General features: G+C 45.5%; 1 protein-coding gene across 1 annotated transcript in view; it reads right to left on the minus strand.

Moving 5' to 3' along the window:
- Positions 1-18,518, minus strand: part of GALT (galactose-1-phosphate uridylyltransferase) — a 141,384-nt gene that overhangs the window by 53,926 nt on the left and 68,940 nt on the right. Inside the window, exons 7-8 of the mRNA XM_078674693.1 lie at positions 8,138-8,260; positions 7,725-7,857 (exon numbers count right to left, since the gene is read on the minus strand). Of these exons, the coding sequence (XP_078530819.1) occupies positions 7,725-7,857; positions 8,138-8,260 (256 nt within the window). The remainder of the gene's footprint in view (positions 1-7,724; positions 7,858-8,137; positions 8,261-18,518) is intronic.

Here is an 18,518-nt window from a genome sequence, read left to right on the forward strand (position 1 = left end):
CTCCTTTTAAATTTCAATACGCCTGGTAAAGGATTCAGTATCCGGTCAGACATGGTCCCGGACACACGAGAGAAACGGGGCGTACTCGCCGAAACATCGGTTTACAGCGGATAGTGCCGTATTATCTCGGTCTTGCCTTTACAAGGCGTATTGAAATTTGAAAGGAGATAGATAGAAATGGGATTTATAATACCAGGAGAGAGAGAGACTCACCTTCGAGATTTAAATTGCATCACCTTACTCATAAGATACACAGAGCATCCAATAGAAGAAATTTTCTCATTGCAGACATATCTTAGGACCCTATGGGTCGGAATTATCACCAGTTGTAAGGTCCACAATGTATTCCACTCCTTTACATCCCTGAAGAAGTCAAGGGTGTCACACCTCATTGACTAAACATGTGTTGGCTGGCTCGCGAATCAACACACTATTAAAAATCAACATTTCCAGAAAGAACACCCTTGTCCTTCATGCTTGTATTTTTTTTCCCCACTCATATGCCTGTGCACGGGAATTGCTCTTGTTCATAGACGGACCTTGGTCCAGAATTGAGGGTTTAGGGGTTTTTCCCTTGCCTTCAGCACCGCATTCATTATCCTCATTTGTGCTAACACGCTATTTGTTTAGCGCCACTCCATAATCTGTGCTAAATTAACACCCCCTTTTGTTTTCAGCATTTGAATCTATTCACTAGCCGCAACTAAGGCTGTTTATGCTCAACGCTGAAGTCTGTAGCCATACTGAGATGGATCCAAAAGATTGTAGGCATCAAGAAAGGACATCATGTCCTCATTAAAGCCCTTTTCCATTATTTTCACAGGCAATGGTAGGGAAATGGGCCTGTAATTTTTAGTGTCACCTAGATCAAGGGATGCTTTTTTTTTTTTTTGAAAGAGGAAGCACCAACGCCTTTTTCTAGGCTGCTGCAAATTGGCCTGAAGCCAGAACATTGTTCAGTAGTTACGTTAGGTGCGCAGAGATCGTGCTGGAGACCATTTGCAATACGTAGAACGGGCGAGGACCCAAAGGAGAACCTGACTTAGTGGTTTCCAGCAGCCTTACTACTGTGCCTTCAGTAAAAGGAGTGAAGCTATCTGGAGTATTTAGGACACGATCAGCATTATCGTGCAGCCCTGAAGGAAATGTAAAACAGCGCAAAGGATCCACTGTAGGGTTAGCACCCTCACTGGAGGAAAATTCCTCAAAAACACTATTTACCTTTGTTTGGAAAAACTCTGCCAACTTATTACAGAAGGTAACAGGGATAAAGATTTTATGGGGGTGTAGATTTTTTCTGTGTAGTATTTGTTTTTTTCTGAAATAATTAGAGGTTTATACTCACTAATAATGATTTGTATTTATTTTTCTCTTCAAGATTGAGATTTCTCCTCCATCTCTGTTCTTAGGTCGTGCATTTTTAGTTAAGTTTTGTTAACTCAGGGGTGTACCACGGAGCAGATTGACTTTTCCTATGATTATTCACTGTTTTTTCTGGGGCTAATCGAATAACTGCAGTCTATATCCAATTAATAAAATTGGTAGTGGCAGCTTCTTTATTAGTAGCTAGTACTGGGGTGTGATTTTTTAATACCCTATCAAGCTCAGAACTATCCATTTTATGCAGAACTTTTTAGACTTAGAAGAATACATGCATCAATGTAGGCAATTGCGATTCCATAATTGCGATTATTAAGGATTCGCAATTATGGAATCGCAATTTCCGGTGCATGTAGGTGTTGCTAAAATATTAGCGATTCCTACATATTCCCTAATTGCAAATGGCAAATTGTGATTCGCAATTAAGGAATAGCTTCTTAATCCTTCCTATGGGCCTATAGGCCCACAGGAATGAATGGGATTTGCAAGCTCAAAATGTGAGTACCAAATAGGTACTCGCAAATTGTGCATGCAATTTCAAGGGTGCAAGGGGACCAAAAGGCCACCCTGATGCACCCCCGAAATTGGCATGTGATCCAACGTTGCGCACACACATGCCCAAAGGGCATGTGTGCGTGCAACATGGCATACAGGGCCCAAAGGGCATGTGTGTGCGCAACATGGCACATTCAAAAATGCACTTTTGTGCATTTTTCAAAGTTTTGGCAAATTACCATCGACATGAAATTGATGGTAATTTGCGATTCCAAATTGCGAAATCGCAATTTATAAGTGCATCATGCATTGCATTTAGGGAATCACAATTTGCGATTCCCTAAATGCATTCGCAATTTAGGTAATCGCAAAGTTTTGCGATTCCCTAAATTGCGAAATTGCTATGGGGTTGATGCATCCCTAATGCAAAAATACTGGTCGCAAAGGGGCAGATTCTGTGAATCAGCCCATTTGCGACCGGTATTTTTAATGATGCATGTGCCCCCATGAGAGCATGAGTTATTGGCTGGGACTGCAAGTTTAACAAATCCTGCTCTGTGATTCCGACCATATACGGGGCAGAGCTTTGTCAAAACTTAATGCAGGATTGTTTGTAAATATCCCATCCAGAATATGTTAACCCTAATGGGTAGGTTGATTCATTGACTAGGGTCGAAACTGCTAAGGCAGTCGACAAAATGCTCAGTCTCCGTGTTTTCTTCAAGCTCCAAATAAAAATTAAAGTCCCCCAGTAGGGTGAAGTTGGGAAACTCCATACAGGACTCCAGAAAGGTCTGAACAGATATAATAAATCCAAAGTGCAGTAGAAAACAGTGATGTTATTAAAGTTAAAAGCAAACATCAGGGCTTCACTGTCCAAGTGGGTGACAGCATTAAACACTGCCTTAATGTAATTTTGATAATTAGCGCAATCCCTCCCCGCCAGACCAGGGTCCTGACAAAGCATCAGTCCAGGCCTCTGTGAGGTATACTAAATTCGGGGCATAGGGGTTTGTGAACTTCTCAAATTCAAGTTTATTTTTAATAAGTGATCTGGTGTTCAGTAACACACAGGTGAGCAACTCAGGTAAGTGTCCTGAAATATGGGTACCATGTGAGTGGGTTAACAGGTAATTGTTACTAGAGCAGCAGGTTGGATTGAGATTGAAAGCGGGGCAACAACATTGACTTATGTCTGAGTTACAGTTATAGCCCTCACAGCAGTTTTGCTCACCCTTACAGCAAAGCTCCATCAGCTCGTCCCTCACAAGGCCAGGTTATAAACCAGCTTGGGAGTGCAGACACGCCCTGAAGGCAAAAAACGAGGGGGCAACGAAAAAAAGACAAACTAGGGTCCAGCAACCCCTTACTCACCTGACAGACTCCCCTGTGAGGTATGAATACTGGTAATTTAAAGAATAAGGGCATTATTACAATGTCGGTGGGCCACCAACATCCTGCATTGCGCTTCGACTGCCGCATTAAGATGTGGTGGGTCGGACCGCAGTGGATGGAGGGAGTAACCAACACCTCCAACAGGCTCAAGGAGCCCGTCGGAGCATAGGTCAGACCGCAATCCATACAATGGGGCGGTGCCTGAGGAGGAACAGCCTTAGGGATTACAATGGTACTCTCCCCTCTGCTTTTGCATGGCGGTCCAATCACTGTGTAAAAGCAAATAGAATTGGACTTTGGGAGCCCCCAGCAGGGCCCTTGTCCCCCTATAGTCCCGGGGGGGGCACATGTGATGCCTCCCAAAACATGTATGCACCGTGTGCCAGGCCTCACATGGTGCCTGGCACACGGTGCATGGATGTTTGAAAACTGCTCTTTTGCATTGTGCTGCTGCCCTAGAAAAGGGCCGCAGCACACGCCTTGGGAGCAGATCAGCAATAATTTTAGGCTCATCCGACCCCCAAGAGGGTCTGAAAAACAGTAGATACGAGGGAAAATTTTATGTGTGTGAGAACTGGACTTCTGCGGAGGGCCGCATGTACTGGTGCTTGGCTGGCTGTGTATGTACTGGCATTTTGCTGGCTGTGTGTAAGGACTTGCACTTGGCTGGTGGTGTGTGGGTGTGTGGACTAGTGACTGGAGGCAGTGTGTGTAGGCTGGTGCTTGCTTGGTGGTGTGCGTGGACTGGCACATGGCTGGCAGTGTGTGTAGGCTGATGCTTCCTTGGTGGTGTGCGTGGACTGGCAGTGTGCGTGGACTGGTGCTTGGCTGGCTGTGTCCATGGATGGTGCTTGGCTGGCGGTGTCCGTAGATGTCGCTTGGCTGGCAGAGTGTGCAGATGGCGCTTGGCTGGCGGTGCGAGCAGCGGGGGCTCCTCTGCTATGGCAGAGGAGCCCCCGCTATGGCAGAGGAGCGTTGCCTCCTCAAAAATGTCACGAAAGGAAAAACAATGATAAACACTTGTTTTATTTTTCCTTTCTTGCCCACTCTTGGGGGTGGGGCCATGCGGGGTGGATAACTGAGGAGAGTGGTAGATGCACTCCCTTCACTGCGCATGGAGAGAGCTTTCACTGCGAACAGTCATGTGCAGTGAACGCTCTATCCAACCCAGCAATGCAGGTGGGTTGGAGAGACCAGGCACAGACTCACAGCTAATCGAGAGAGATCAGGCCAATCCTGAATCTGCTCTCATGCAGGAGAGCAGCGTCAGGATTGGCCGCATTGCATTCTTGGAGCCTGTGCCGCTTGGAGAAGAAAGGAGAAGAGCGTGACGCAGCCAGCTGCAAGTAAAGTTTTTTTTTCCCACCCGAGACACGTATGCCCTCCCTACCTCCCCCTGCCTACCCCGCCCACCCTGCCGCTCATCTAGCACACCAGCCGTGCCTGGGTGTGCGTGGACTGGCGGTGTGGATTGTTTGGATCCCCATTGTTTTTTTATCCAGAATCCCCAGCAAACCTCAAACTTAGTTAAAAAGTCATATTTTCCTGACAGTCCTGTGTGGGGAAAAGATGTAGGATCACCGCAACAGTACAAATTTCCAAACACTCAGCGTTCACCTCAGTCTATCAATCAAAATGATACTTCACTTCTGTGGGTGCCCAAAGCAGAGTCGGCTTAAAAACCTATAAAGATCCAAAGAAGCCAGACCTCCCTGGACTCCCCCAGGTGTCCAGTTTTCAGATATGTCTTGTTTTGGTAGGTTTCCCTAAATGGCTGCCAAGCCCAGGACCAAAAACACAGGTGCCCCGCTATCTGCCATAAAATGGCCTGGTTTTGCAAAGAGGGCACCTGGGTTTTTCAGCCTGGGCTTGGCGGCCATCTAAGGAAACCTACGAAACCCAAACATTTCTAAAAACTAGACACCCGGGGGTGTCCAGTAGGTGTGACTTGCGTGGATCCCCTGACATTTTTCTACCCAGAATCCCCTGCAAACCTCAAATTTAGATTAAAAAAAAATTTTCCTCACTTTTCTGAGTGGGAAAGTTGTGGGATCAATGTCCGCTACAAATTTCCACCCACCCAGCGTTCTCCCTCAGGTCTCTCGATAAAAATGGAACCTCACTTTTGTGGGTAACATTAGTGCCCACAACAGGAAAATAGTCCAGAACGTACTGTGGAGACTTCAAAATTATCGATTACAAAACTACCCTGGTTTTGCGAGGGAGTCACCTGCATTTTTGGTACCAGGCTCAGATGCCATCAATGGAAACCAACCAAACCCAGACATTTCCATAAACTAGACACCCAGGGGAGTCCAGGGTGGTGCGACTTGAGTGGATCTCCTAACATTTTCCTATCCAGAATACCATCCGAACCTCAAATTTAGATTTAAAAAAAATGTAAATCAGATTTTCTGTGGGGGAAAGTTGTGCGATAAACGGGTCGCTGCTAATTTCCTACCACCCAGCATTCCCCCAGCATTGCCCTTAGGTCTCCCAATAAAAATGGTACCTCAGTTGCGTGTCCCGGGCTAGGCAGCCATCTAGGGAAACCTACCAAACCCACACATTTTTGAAACTTAGACACCCAGGGGAGTCCAGGGAGGTGTGGCTTGCTTGGATCTCCCAAAATGTTCCTACAAAGAATCCCCTTGCGAACCTCAAATGTAGCTATTTAGCTAAAATGCTGGTGACTCCCTCGCAAAACCAGATAATTTTGAAGTGTCCGCAGTACATTTTAGGGAATTACATGTCACAGGCACTAGTGTTAATAAGATAACTTGGGGTAATGCTGGGTGAGTGGAAGTTTGTGGCACCCTGCAGATTACAGAACGTTCCATCACAGAAATGTGAGGCTTGCAAGGGATTCAGGATAACAGAACCTGGCGAGAGCCACACAAGTCACCCCATCCTGGATTTCCCTGGATATATAGTTTTAAAAAGTGTACAGGTTTGCTAGGTTTCCCTAGGTGCCGGCTGAGCTAAGGTCCAAAATCCACAGCCAGGCACATTGTGAAAAAAGGGTCTGTTTTCCCTTGGAAAAATTGATGTGCCCACGTTGCGTTTTTATTGGTAGACTTAGGGGAACACAGAATTGTAGAGCAAGTGTTATTACCAATTGACTTTCTACGCTTTTTTGACTTCCAAATGAAAGACGATGTATAAAAAAAGAAGTCACTTTGAAAAATGTCCTCTAATTCACATGCTAGTATGGGTACCCACAATTTTGGAGATGTGCAAATAACCACTGCTTCTAAACTCTATATTTTGTTCCCATTTCAGAAATACATACCTTTTTTTCACTCTTTCTATTTTTATATTTTACAAAATGGACTGCTCTATACCCGGTACACAGCGAAAAACCATTACAAGGCACAGCTCAGTTATCGGCTCTGGGTACCTCGGGTTCTTGGTGAAGGTACAAGTCCCATATATCACCACACCCAGAAGGTTACAGCGGACGTAACAGTATATTGCTTTCAAAAGTCTGCCATACTTAAAATAAGTTACAGGTGAAACCGGTGGCACACATGGGTGTTTCTTTCAACTCAATTTCAATTTTTTTTATTTCAACTGTTAGATTCTATAGGAATACTTTGAAGGATCTACACAAATAATGCCTTGCATAGCTTGGAGGGATAAATTATTGGTTACACACCCATTTCTACCACTAATTGGAAGGCGGTTTAAAGCACAAAAATTAGGAAAATAGGATATGTCCCTGTAAAATGCCAAAACTGTGTAGAAAATGTTGGTTTTCTGACAAAAGTCTGCCTGTTCCTGAAAGCTAGGAGGATGCTGAATTTTCCCCCAAACAACAAAATGTAGCTGTATTTTGGGTAATTTCTCGGTCCTTTCAAGGGAATCTACAAACCCTGGGAACCTTTACCATCCTCAGGATGTTGGAAGAAAGGGACACAAATTTAATGTAGATGCCTTATGCGGACAAAAAGTTACAGGGGTCTAAGCGCAAACTACCCCAAATAGCCAAAAAAAGGCTTAGCATGGGTCGGGGGGGGGTGGATTGCCTAGCAGCGATGGGGTTAAGAGTTGTCACTAACACTAACATGTTTTCTATTTGACAAAGTCAAACATATTTTGGGGAGATGATAATTTGATCTAGCATTACAAGGGTCCATATTTCAGAAATGAAAGATAGAAAAAGTAGTTTACTGGTATGGGTCACAAATGGCACTAGCCAGAGATCATTTGAGCTGCTACTTCAACACTCAAATAGGACTGCACCATCTATGCAGGTATGCATTTATAATCTTCTTGCAACCTACCAAGTGGATCAGTAAATTTTTTATCTAAAATGCTCCTTTCTGAACTTCTTCAAACACAAACATGCTGACTGTCAGAAATGCCTGGTTGGTGCAGACCTGCCATCTGCTCTAAGCAACTTAGAAGGCATGATACCAGAACCAGAGCACAATAACATGCGATAACCTTACTGTCTCGCTCCTTGTCGCTGAGATCCTGAAGCCGTAACACATGGCGACGAGGCAGCAAAAGGGTCTGGAAGGGCCAAACTGCCCAATAAGGGACAACCACCAGCCAGTCTTCGTTTTCAACAACAATGCGAACCTGAAAAAGAGGAAGTCAAGATAGAAAGGAGACAGAAGAAGGAATACACAAAATGGGGGTTAATCAGGGCTAACATGAGTACGAACTATATAACTGTATGACATACTGAAACTAACAAATTCTTCTTGGCACCATCACTAGTTTTTCGTGCATTTCAGGGAGCTAACTAGCAGATCGGTTGTTTCCCATATCTAACTTATTAGTTGAATCCCAGAAATGATCCACATGCAGTTGCCAAAATAGAATGTTGGCTTCAAAGCACTATGGTTCAGTAACTGACCTTATGCGCGGCTTCCATCTTTCCGTACTCCACCAGCATGGGCACCTGATGCTTCTTAAGATACTCCATCTGGGTCCGATCCTCCACCCGGGCTTCATTCGGCAAAAAATTACTAGCCCATATCTAAATGAAGGAAAAAATTTACGAGTTGGAAAACTTTATTCTCACAACAATTACAGTATCACAGACACGTTATGCCTTTTCAGAAAGGATGATCTGAGACTGGCTTACCATGGCTTCGAGGTAGCCACAAAGAAGATGCGGGGCCAGTGGGGTGGTGGAATATTCAGATAACACACAGAGGCGTCGCTGGAAGGGCATGGACATAATTTAGGGGTCGCCAAGGGTCGACATGGCACACCTTTTGTGAAACCTGGCCTCAGAGGTAGCAAAATCAGAGCCTGAACACAGGGGCAGCTCTTCCTGATGGACGCTGGTTGTAGCTCCCCTTGCCTGGTTTCTGTTAATTTTTTTGTAATACAAATAGTGAATATATTCACTATTAGTGTAATATAAATGGAGTACATTAGCTGGAATATAAACCTTTCTGGCAGCTAAGGTAAATACAAAATGCTGTTAATTGTATGGTGTATGCATGCTTGCGGGTGAGAGTGTGTTCATGTGCACAAGTGTGTAAATGTGTTAGCATGCGTAAGCGTGTGTGTGCGAGTCAGAGTAAAGGTCAAAAGGAGTCTGATGTCACTTCCGCTGCTCCTGGCATTTTGGTGAACCGACGTCCATGTTCAGGGGGGGTGTTTGGGGGTGTTACACCCCCTCATAAATGTATTGTGTGAAAAATAGTTCAGTACAGGTGCCTAAAGTCGGGTACGGTGAGGTGTGCGTCGGATTTGATGAGGAACCTTTACACATACAGACAAAAAAAGGACGCAAACTCTCTCCCTCTCTTTGTTTGGGAAGACTTAAAACATGTTGGTTATTTCACAAAATGTATGTTAACAGTATGTACCAGCGTGATTGCTGGAAAATCTTAAGCCCACACTCCCCTCCCCTCCCCCATTTCACTGAACAAGCTACACCCCTGATAACACCACCACAGTCCAAAAGGACTCAGTACACATTTTATTTAAATTATGCATTCAAAAAGTAAAGTTATCGAACAATTCACTTACAATGTAAACATGTACATGGCTTAATTGTCAGGATCTAATTAATAAGACTTACAAAAAAAACAATGAGGTGATTAATCCTATTCAGATCTAGGTGAATGGTCAAAATAGCCCCTTACGTGAAGACACACAAAAATATTTCCCTCTGACAACAAAGGTGAGGTGACATCCGGTGATGACAATTCAGTCAAAGTCATCGCATATTGCCCATGACTATTATGTTTCACATTTATATTCTTTAGGAATTGTACCAGGGGAGCACGTGTGACTGGAAAACAAAAAATATTTATCCAGCTAGATGAAGGTTTAGAAAGTGTGCTTGTTCTCTTTATCACTAGGGAATTTCTGTTGCATCTCAATTTATTTTTTCTACATACTTCCAAACATCGTTAAATTACAGACAACAATAAATAATATAACACCACAGTGCCATCTTGTGGACATTCTTTGAACTGAATTTATATGATGCAAATTAATACAGTTTCAGTACAACCACGAAAGATTAATACGAGAAAACCACCTAACTCAACGAGCCTATTACGATAGGAGTGCAAACAAGCATTTACAATGCAATGGTCTAGTCTTTGTTAAAGTTAGAGCTATTGGCATTGCTCATGACATTATTTTTGTATTTAAAACATAAATAAATAGCATTGTCATTTGCAATGCCAATAGCTTAATCTCTAACAAATGCGAGACCTATTGCATTTGCACCAACACACACACAGCCACACACAGAGCCACACGCACCCACCCACACACACACAGAGCCACACACAGAGCCACACACACAGAGCCACACACACAGAGCCACGGCCACAGCCACACAGAACCACACACAGAGCCACACACACAGAGACAGAGCCACACACACACACAGGGCCCAACACACACACACAGAGCCCAACACACACACGCAGAGCCCAACACACACACGCAGAGCCCAACACACACACACAGAGCCCAACACACACACACAGAGCCCAACACACACAGAGCCCAACACACACAGAGCCCAAAACACACACACACAGAGCCCAACACACACACACACACACACACACAGAGCCACACACACACCCAGAGCCCAACACACACACAGAGCCCAAAACACACAGAGCCCAAAACACACAGAGCCCAAAACACACAGAGCCCAACACACACAGAGCCCAAAACACACACACACACAGAGCCCAACACACATAGAGCCCAAAACACACACACACACACACACACACACACACAGAGCCCAACACACACACACACACACACACACACAGAGCCCAACACACACACACACAGAGCCCAACACGCACACACACACACAGAGCCACACACACACAGAGCCACACACACACACAGCCACACACACAGAGAGCCACACACAGAGAGCCACACACACACACACAGAGAGCCACACACACACACACAGAGCGCCACACACACAGAGCCACACACACACACACAGAGCAACACACACACACACACACACACACACACACAGAGAGCCACACACACACACAGAGCCAGACACACACAGAGCCACACACAGAGCCACACACACACACACACACACACACACATACACATACACAGAGCCACACACACACACACATACACAGAGCCACACACACACATAGCCACACACACACACAGAGCCACACACACAGAGCCACACACACAGAGCCACACACACAGAGCCACACACAGAGCCACAGAGACAGAACATAACTCACTGTTGGAGCATTCTTGCCGGTGGGACAGGGGTTTAATAACATCCCGAGGTCCGGTTATACACAAGCACATTTTGGAAATACAAACAGCCGCAGTGCTGGGACTAAAGTATCTGCGCTCAGACTCGGTCTAAGGGGAACGTAGCCCTCTTTCCAAAAATATTGGGCGTGGCTCCGTCAACCTCCCGACTAGTGTGCCTTGTTTGCTATGTTCAAGCGACCTTAAAATAAAATATGATATCGTCACATAACAGAGATTAGGTGAAACGGAGATCTCATGAAATAAGGCTCTTCTTTGAGCCCCTCATCTGCCAGAAACACGGCAGCCTTAATTATAATCACATATACCAAGCTATCACAAGCGGGACGTTTCCGGTTAGATCGCCTCTCAGTTCCTATCCAGACCCACAACTACCTCGACCAAACCGCACCAGGAAAACACGCCCAACAATAAAACAAGGACCAACTCCAAATACGAACCCCCAGCTTGACCGAGCCCCAACCCACCCACCCAGCCAGAGGATCCCTTTCACAACAGCAAGAGGCTACTTACCGGATTATACAAATAATTACTGGAGAAGCTTCTACCGGGACACTGGCTCGAGAAGGCGCCCTGGGTACTGCTTACTTGCGCCCTGAACTCGGCGGCTGCAGCAGGGGAGCCTCTCCGGTGGGCAGCCCCGGCGTCGTGTCCGCACCGGCGCTCGCACAGTCCTCAGAGCTGCTGAACCCTGCTCGTCCCGGTCTCTGAAACTTCTGCGCGCAAAGCGACGGTGGCAAACGCCCTTCCCAGGCCATGGGAGAGCAGCTGCAGGTGATGAGGCTCATTCTTTTTTCTTTGTACAGAATCCGTGTTAAGGCCGATTCCAGCACTCCATATAAAAGCGACAATGGCACCGCCACCATTCAATAACCAGTGTATTTCCAATGCCTCCCACCCCTTCCGAATCCCCCAACATTTCTTCTATAAATTCAGCTCCCTTGCCCCCAAAGCCAGCAAAGCGAGCTCCGGCAGGAAAGCGGACCACACGCAGGCAAAAGGGCCGTCACTAGAGGGCAGATACTTACCCTCGGTAGATGGCAGCAAAGCGAGCTCTGGCAGGAAAACAGACCACGCCATAACACCAACCATCTGTCTCCGAGGTCAAGAAGAAATGCCTCGGAGAAACGCCCCGTCATTTTCGGATTCGGGGGCGTGTTTTTCTTTCTCTCCTCTTCCCATTGGCTGGAATGTAAAATTCCAACCAAAGGGAAGAGGAGAGAAAGAAACTAAAAAACACACCCCCGCATCCCAAAAAGACGGGGCTTAAATGGACAGACGCCCTTCTCCTCCAATGGCTGGCCTCCGTTTAGGAAGCCAGCCAATGAAGAAGAGGGGCGGGTTCAAGCCTCACACTAAGAAACATAAGATCTCGCCGACGAGACTGCGCAAGCACAGCATACGCAGGCCGAGACCTAAAAAGGAGGTATTTACTGTAAATGGAGCTGTTCTGGTTCCTCCTCCTACTTAATTTCCAAGACAGTTTTTCGGTATTAACATTTTTGGAGAAAAAGGTTATTTTGTCATTTGAAAGCAATATTGCGGCCAACAGTATGCTCCTTTCTAGGTTTTCCCTGCACAACGCTTGCGCTGTGCTTGAGAAATCTATTGTGTTCAATATAAATCTTAAAACGGGCTCACATTCCGCCCCCTTGCTTTCCTTTCTTTTCATTGGTACCTGTGGTTGCCACTCACTTTTACTCTGCTTCTATTGGCTGTAGCATACTGTTTCCTGCATTTACCAATGCTTGTTACTGTGCTGTTCCTCATGTTCTCTTATCAGTTTCCTGACACCGAAGTACTGTTCCCATGCGCCTTTGTGGAACTCACAGTCCGACTTTAATATGGTCGCCTGACACCAACAACGCAGGTATTTAGCAGGATACGTTGTATTAGCCCTTTTTTCATGTTTATGGCACTTTCATAATCATGCATGATGATGACAGCAACACACGCATAGAGTACGTTTCAAATCACTAAGATTCAGGTCTACACAGGATTCTCTAGTTGCATGCACGGATATGTTGGAAAAACTACGCATGCATAGTCTTGTGTGCGTGCACCCTGGAACTTTTCTATTTAGTTTTATATTGTGGTGTATGCAGTAGAAATGAGAAAAAGTAAACGACCGAACACTGGTCTAATTTTCACATTGATCAGCATGGTAATATTTCGCACTGTGTGATTTGTTTTTACCCATAAGAACCCCAAAAATGTTCATTCATTAAATCTCTCTTCATGTTTAAACACAAATTTTTCTCCCCGGCCCGCTGGTCGTTCTTTTACTTTCATTTCAACTTCCTTGATTGATCACATGCCTGTGTTACCTTAAAAAAACATCTATGCACCGACATTCCTTGTGGCGGCTCAGAGCTTTGTTTAGATGGCACGAGTTCCATCATTGTAATTTTAATAACCTGGACGGAGTATATATTTTCAGCAACCTTTGGAGTAATTTGTTAAGTCTAGAATCACTATTATTGTTACTTCGGTTACAGTTTCTTCTTTCGTTAGGCAGGGCTCATTAATTTATTTTGCCATCAATATTAGTGGCAACCTGCTGGACATTGCACTTAGCAGTTACTCATTTGAGGTAACAAACCTGCCATATTAGTAAACGTTTTAATTTGCAGTAGTAACCTTTCTATTACTTTCAATTTGGTATCTCCTTTTCATGTTTCATTGTACAGCGCCTCCCTTAATGAGGCACAGCTGTGTCGTTCACTTTCAATACTGTAATTTGGAGCAAGTGCATAAACACAGGAGTCGTTTGATGGTGGTTTCCTGGGAGGAACCACTACCATGTATCAGAGGTATTGCTCTGTTAAAACACACACATAGATGATATTTTGAGAGGTTGGCGCCTTTTCTAAATGCGGCTATCCTTTCAGTTAAGGTTGCATTTCAAGCACGTTAACAAATGCTCACAAACTTAAATCCGAATTAAAAAAATATACATATATTATTAATCACGCAGGCGAAACTTAATGCATTTACCGATGCTTGTTAAGTTTCGCCTACACAGCGCTGGCGCTGCACTTGTGAAATCAATTGTTTTTAATTCATCTTAAAAAGGACTTACATCCCACCTTCTCTTTTAATTGGTCCGTATGCTTGCCAGTTTACTTTTCTTCTTTTCTAGTGGGTCTAACCTGTTTTCCCTTCTATGTCTCTCTTACCTGTTTCCCGTGGCCTAACTACTCATTCCCATCCACCTTGGTGGTTTGACCTTTTTTTCTTTTAGTTAACGGTGCATACTGTTTACTACTTACATTTTATCTTTCCCTCTAAACACGTAATATTGCTATATTTTACTACTAAACAGGCAGTCACAATTGCAGTCACCTTGCAGTTAAAAGGGGCTTCATTTAAATGGTGCAGCAGGTGCAGTAGCACTGGGCCAAAAAAGATCTAGGGACCCGCTAAACAGAGTTTATTGCAAAGTTTTACTACTAAACAGACAGTCACAAGTGCAGTTATCTAGCAGGCACTATGGTCAAGATTACAATTGTGCAGCAGGTGCAGTGACACGAGGACCAAAAGCTCTAGGAACACCACTAAAGGCTACACAGCATTTACTGTTTACTGATACTTATCTTACCCTGGCTGCACGCATTTTAAACATGCTTGTTTAACTCTACTTTAGTGGGTGGAACTTTTAATTAATTTTCACATTCTTCAGGATATTGTTCCACTAATAAAATGGCATTTGTTTTTAAGTGCTTGTTGCTAAAAATATTGTTTTTTTTTATGTGACATGTGTTTGTTGTTGGTGCATTATGTAGCGTAAACCCAAATGAAGTGATTGCAGTGCTTTATAAGAGCATGCTCTGTGGTGCTGTGAAGGAACGTTTTAACTTCCTTTATCCATTGGGACAGTTTCTGTAGAACATTACAGCACCAGACAACTGCTGCAGAGTCTTGGATTGTAAACACGGTCATGTGCATGTTCTAAAAGTATTCCTCAAGTTTTGTGATTACAGCCTATTCATTCTACTGGCAGGGAAGAGAGGCTGTATAGCTTCAAGAGCAGTGAATTTGAAAAGTTCCAACTGCTAGGCATTGTTGTTGCATTGTGTCAAAGCTGGTCTTTGTGAGCAAGCAGGTTTAGTGAATGTATGGGATTTGTGCTGCTGTTCTTTTTTCGAAAGGTACCTAATATTTTGGAATACTTTTAAACTAAAAAATACCATTTTTTTCTTCTTAGGTACGAAAACTCCACTGTTTAACACTGAGCGTTCAGCCTAGTAAGCAGGTATGTGGTAAGACTGGCTTTTTTTTTCGGACTGGCCTTTACTGTGCAGATTGTATTGTTCTAGCTCCAAAAACATGTTACATCGTTTGCTGTATTTTCCGTTGGTCATATGAATAAGCAACTTGGTAATTGAACAATTTTTTTATTTTTATTTTTTTTATTTTAGCGATTTCTACAGCGCCTGGTGACCCAAGGGTATCCCCGCGCTATGTAACTTGAACCTATTGAGACGGGAGGTAGTCGAAGGGTGTTACTTGGGAAACAAGTGGGTCTTAAGTTTTTTTCGGAACGCAAGGAAATTGGATTCCAATCTGAGGGCCAGGGGGAGTGCGTTCCAGCCTTTGGCCGCCTGAACGGAGAATTGGCGGCCTCCCGTGCGGACTTTTTTGAATCTGGGAACGTGGACTCGATTCTCATTTTGCGATCGTAGCACTCTGGTTGCTGTATAGGGTGTAATCATGTTGCTGAGGATCGCCGGGCCGGAACCGTTGTAGAGCTTGTGTGTGATACACATGGCTTTAAAGTGCACCCTTTGGCGAACCGGGAGCCAGTGCAGGGTTTTAAGGGCTGGCTTGGCAGATGTTCTGGAGGAGGTGTTGGTGATCATACGTGCTGCCGCGTTCTGTGTCCGCTGGAGTTTCGAGATGGTAGCCTCAGGGGCACCCAGATAGACTAGATTGCTATAGTCTAAGCGGGACAGCACTAGGCCCTGGATCAGGAGCTTTCTGGACATGGGAGGGAGTAGGGGCAGGATTTTACGAGTCTTACGCATGAGCCCAAAACATGTGCCCGAGGTTTTGGTAGCCTGGGTCTTCATTGTGAGTTGTGGCTCTAGCCACACCCCGAGTGTTTTGATTTCAGAGTTGGGGGGGGGGATTTCACCGAACACGTCGGGCCATATCGTGGGGGGGATAGATGTCCATTGATTACCGAGTAACATTACCTCTGTCTTTGTCCCATTCAGTTTCAAAGATGATTCGTTCATCCAGTTGTGGATGTTTATGAGGCAGTTAGTCAAGTTTTCCGGATGGTCAATCAGCTGGGACAGGGAGACGACCAGTTGGGTGTCATCGGCGTAACTCACCATTTTGATGTTAAATGGTGTTACCACGTCCTCGAGGGGGGCCATATAGACATTAAAAAGCGTGGGGCTCAGGGAGGAGCCCTGAGGCACACCGCTGGTGAGTGGGAGGGTGGATGAGTGGTGACTGTCATCCCAGACTTGAAAGGTGCGTCCTGTAAGATAGGATTCGATCCATCCGATAGCTGTCCCGGTAAGTCCTGCTTTCGCCAGTCTGCTCAGAAGGACACGGTGGTTGACCGTATCGAAGGCTGCACTTAGATCCAGGAGGATCACTGCCACTGATCCTCCTGAGTCTAGTAAGCCCCTTGCCTCTTCAATCACTGCAAGCAGTGCGGTGTCCGTTCCGTGGCCTGGGCGAAATCCGGTCTGGGATTGTTTGAGCAGTTTGTTTGTCTCAAGGAACTGGGATAATTGGATATTTACCAATTTCTCGGTGACTTTACTAATGCAAGGGAGTAGGGATATTGGCCTATAGTTGGTCAGGTCTGCTGGATCCAGCTGGGGTTTCTTTATGAGTGCTTTGACCACCGCACTTTTCCAGCTGTCGGGGACGATGCCATGTAAAAACGAACAGTTGATGAGGTCCGTAATGGTGGGAACTATTACTGGGGCTACTGTCTTAAGGAACCTGATAGGGGCTGGGTCCAGGGGCGATCCACTTTTCATTTTTACAAGGGTTCGCTCAACCTCTGCGGGGGTGACAGGTCGAAAAGTCTTAAGCGAAGGACGACAGCTGCTTTCAGACGATTTGGGGACAGGACTGCTTTCCGTAAGGCTGGGAGGGCTGGAGGGAGGGAGGGAAGCCAGGATACGGGTAATTTTCTCGCTGAAAAAAAGGGCTAATTCGTTGCTTCTGTCACCTTTGGGTGTGTTAGAGGAGGAGGTGGTGGGGACCTTGGTCAGCTCTTTGACGATTAAAAAAGATTCTCGGGCTGAATTGGATGCTTCTTGTATACGTGTGGTATAGTAGGAAGCTTTGGCTGATTTGATAGCCTCTTTGTAAGTTTTGACCGCATCCTGGTAGTCTTCTTTGTTGGCATTTTGCCAGGACTTTCTCCAAAGACGTTCGGCCTTTTTGCAGTTTTTGCGGAGTGCTCTTAGCTCTGTGGAGTACCATGGAGCTGAGCCACGTTTGCCGATTTTATTTTCCCTATTTCTGAGTGGAAGTATAAGGTCTAGGGAGGCGGTAATCCAGTCTCTGAATCTTTTGTCTGCGGTATTTGGGTCTTCTGCCTGAGCAGGGATGTTTTTTTCCAGGGTCTGAGTCCATTCCTCCGTGGAGAGTCTGGGCCAGGTCCTATCCTTGCTAAAAGTGGGGGGTGTGCAGTTTTTCCTGGAGGTTACAGGTAATTGGAAGGAGACCATGAAGTGGTCTGTCCAGGGGAGGGGCAAGGCCTCTTTGGCTGACATTGAAGGCGAGTTTGTAAGTATAGGGTCTAAGAGGTGGCCCTTGGTGTGGGTGGCTCCGGAGTTTAGTAACCGGATGTCAAGAGCCGCTAGATCTTGAATCAAATCAAGGGCTACCGAGTTGGCCGGGTCTTCCAGGTGGATGTTCAGGTCTCCAACTATCATGTAGTTCGAGAAGGCGTGGGCTTGGGTTGTAATTAGGTCCAGAAGCGAGCAGATGAAGGGACCCGGAGTGCCGGGAGGGCGATAAATGAGGAGTCCTGTAAGGGAGGTGGTTGGGTTAAGAGTGACAGAGAAATGCAGGCTTTCTGCGTCAGTAACCTGGGCATCGTAGGTTTTGAAGTGGAGGTGTTCTCGATGGATAATGGCTATCCCTCCTCCTCTACCTAGAGGACGGGGTAAGGACTGAATACAATAGCCCTGTGGGGTTGCTAAGACCATGTCAGATTGAGAATGAGGGCCGAGCCACGTTTCCGTGAGGAAACATATATCGATTTCATGGTCCTCTATGAGGTCGGCAATCTGAGTCGCGTGTTTGGGAAGAGAGCGGCAGTTCAGAGAGGCAAGGTTGAGGGTGACAGGCTTGCTGGGTCTCGCGGGTAGCGTAAGCTGCGTTGGTTTGCATGAGGGGCAGCTAATGAAGGGTCCCTTGGGATTATAGATGTAATCACAGGACTGCGGAGGAGGTCTGAGGCTCAAAAGGTCTCTGCGGGAGTACCGTATGTTTGAGAGGAG

The sequence above is a fragment of the Lissotriton helveticus genome, chromosome 2_1 (genome assembly GCF_964261635.1).
Source record: "Lissotriton helveticus chromosome 2_1, aLisHel1.1, whole genome shotgun sequence".
Lineage (NCBI taxonomy): Eukaryota > Metazoa > Chordata > Amphibia > Caudata > Salamandridae > Lissotriton > Lissotriton helveticus.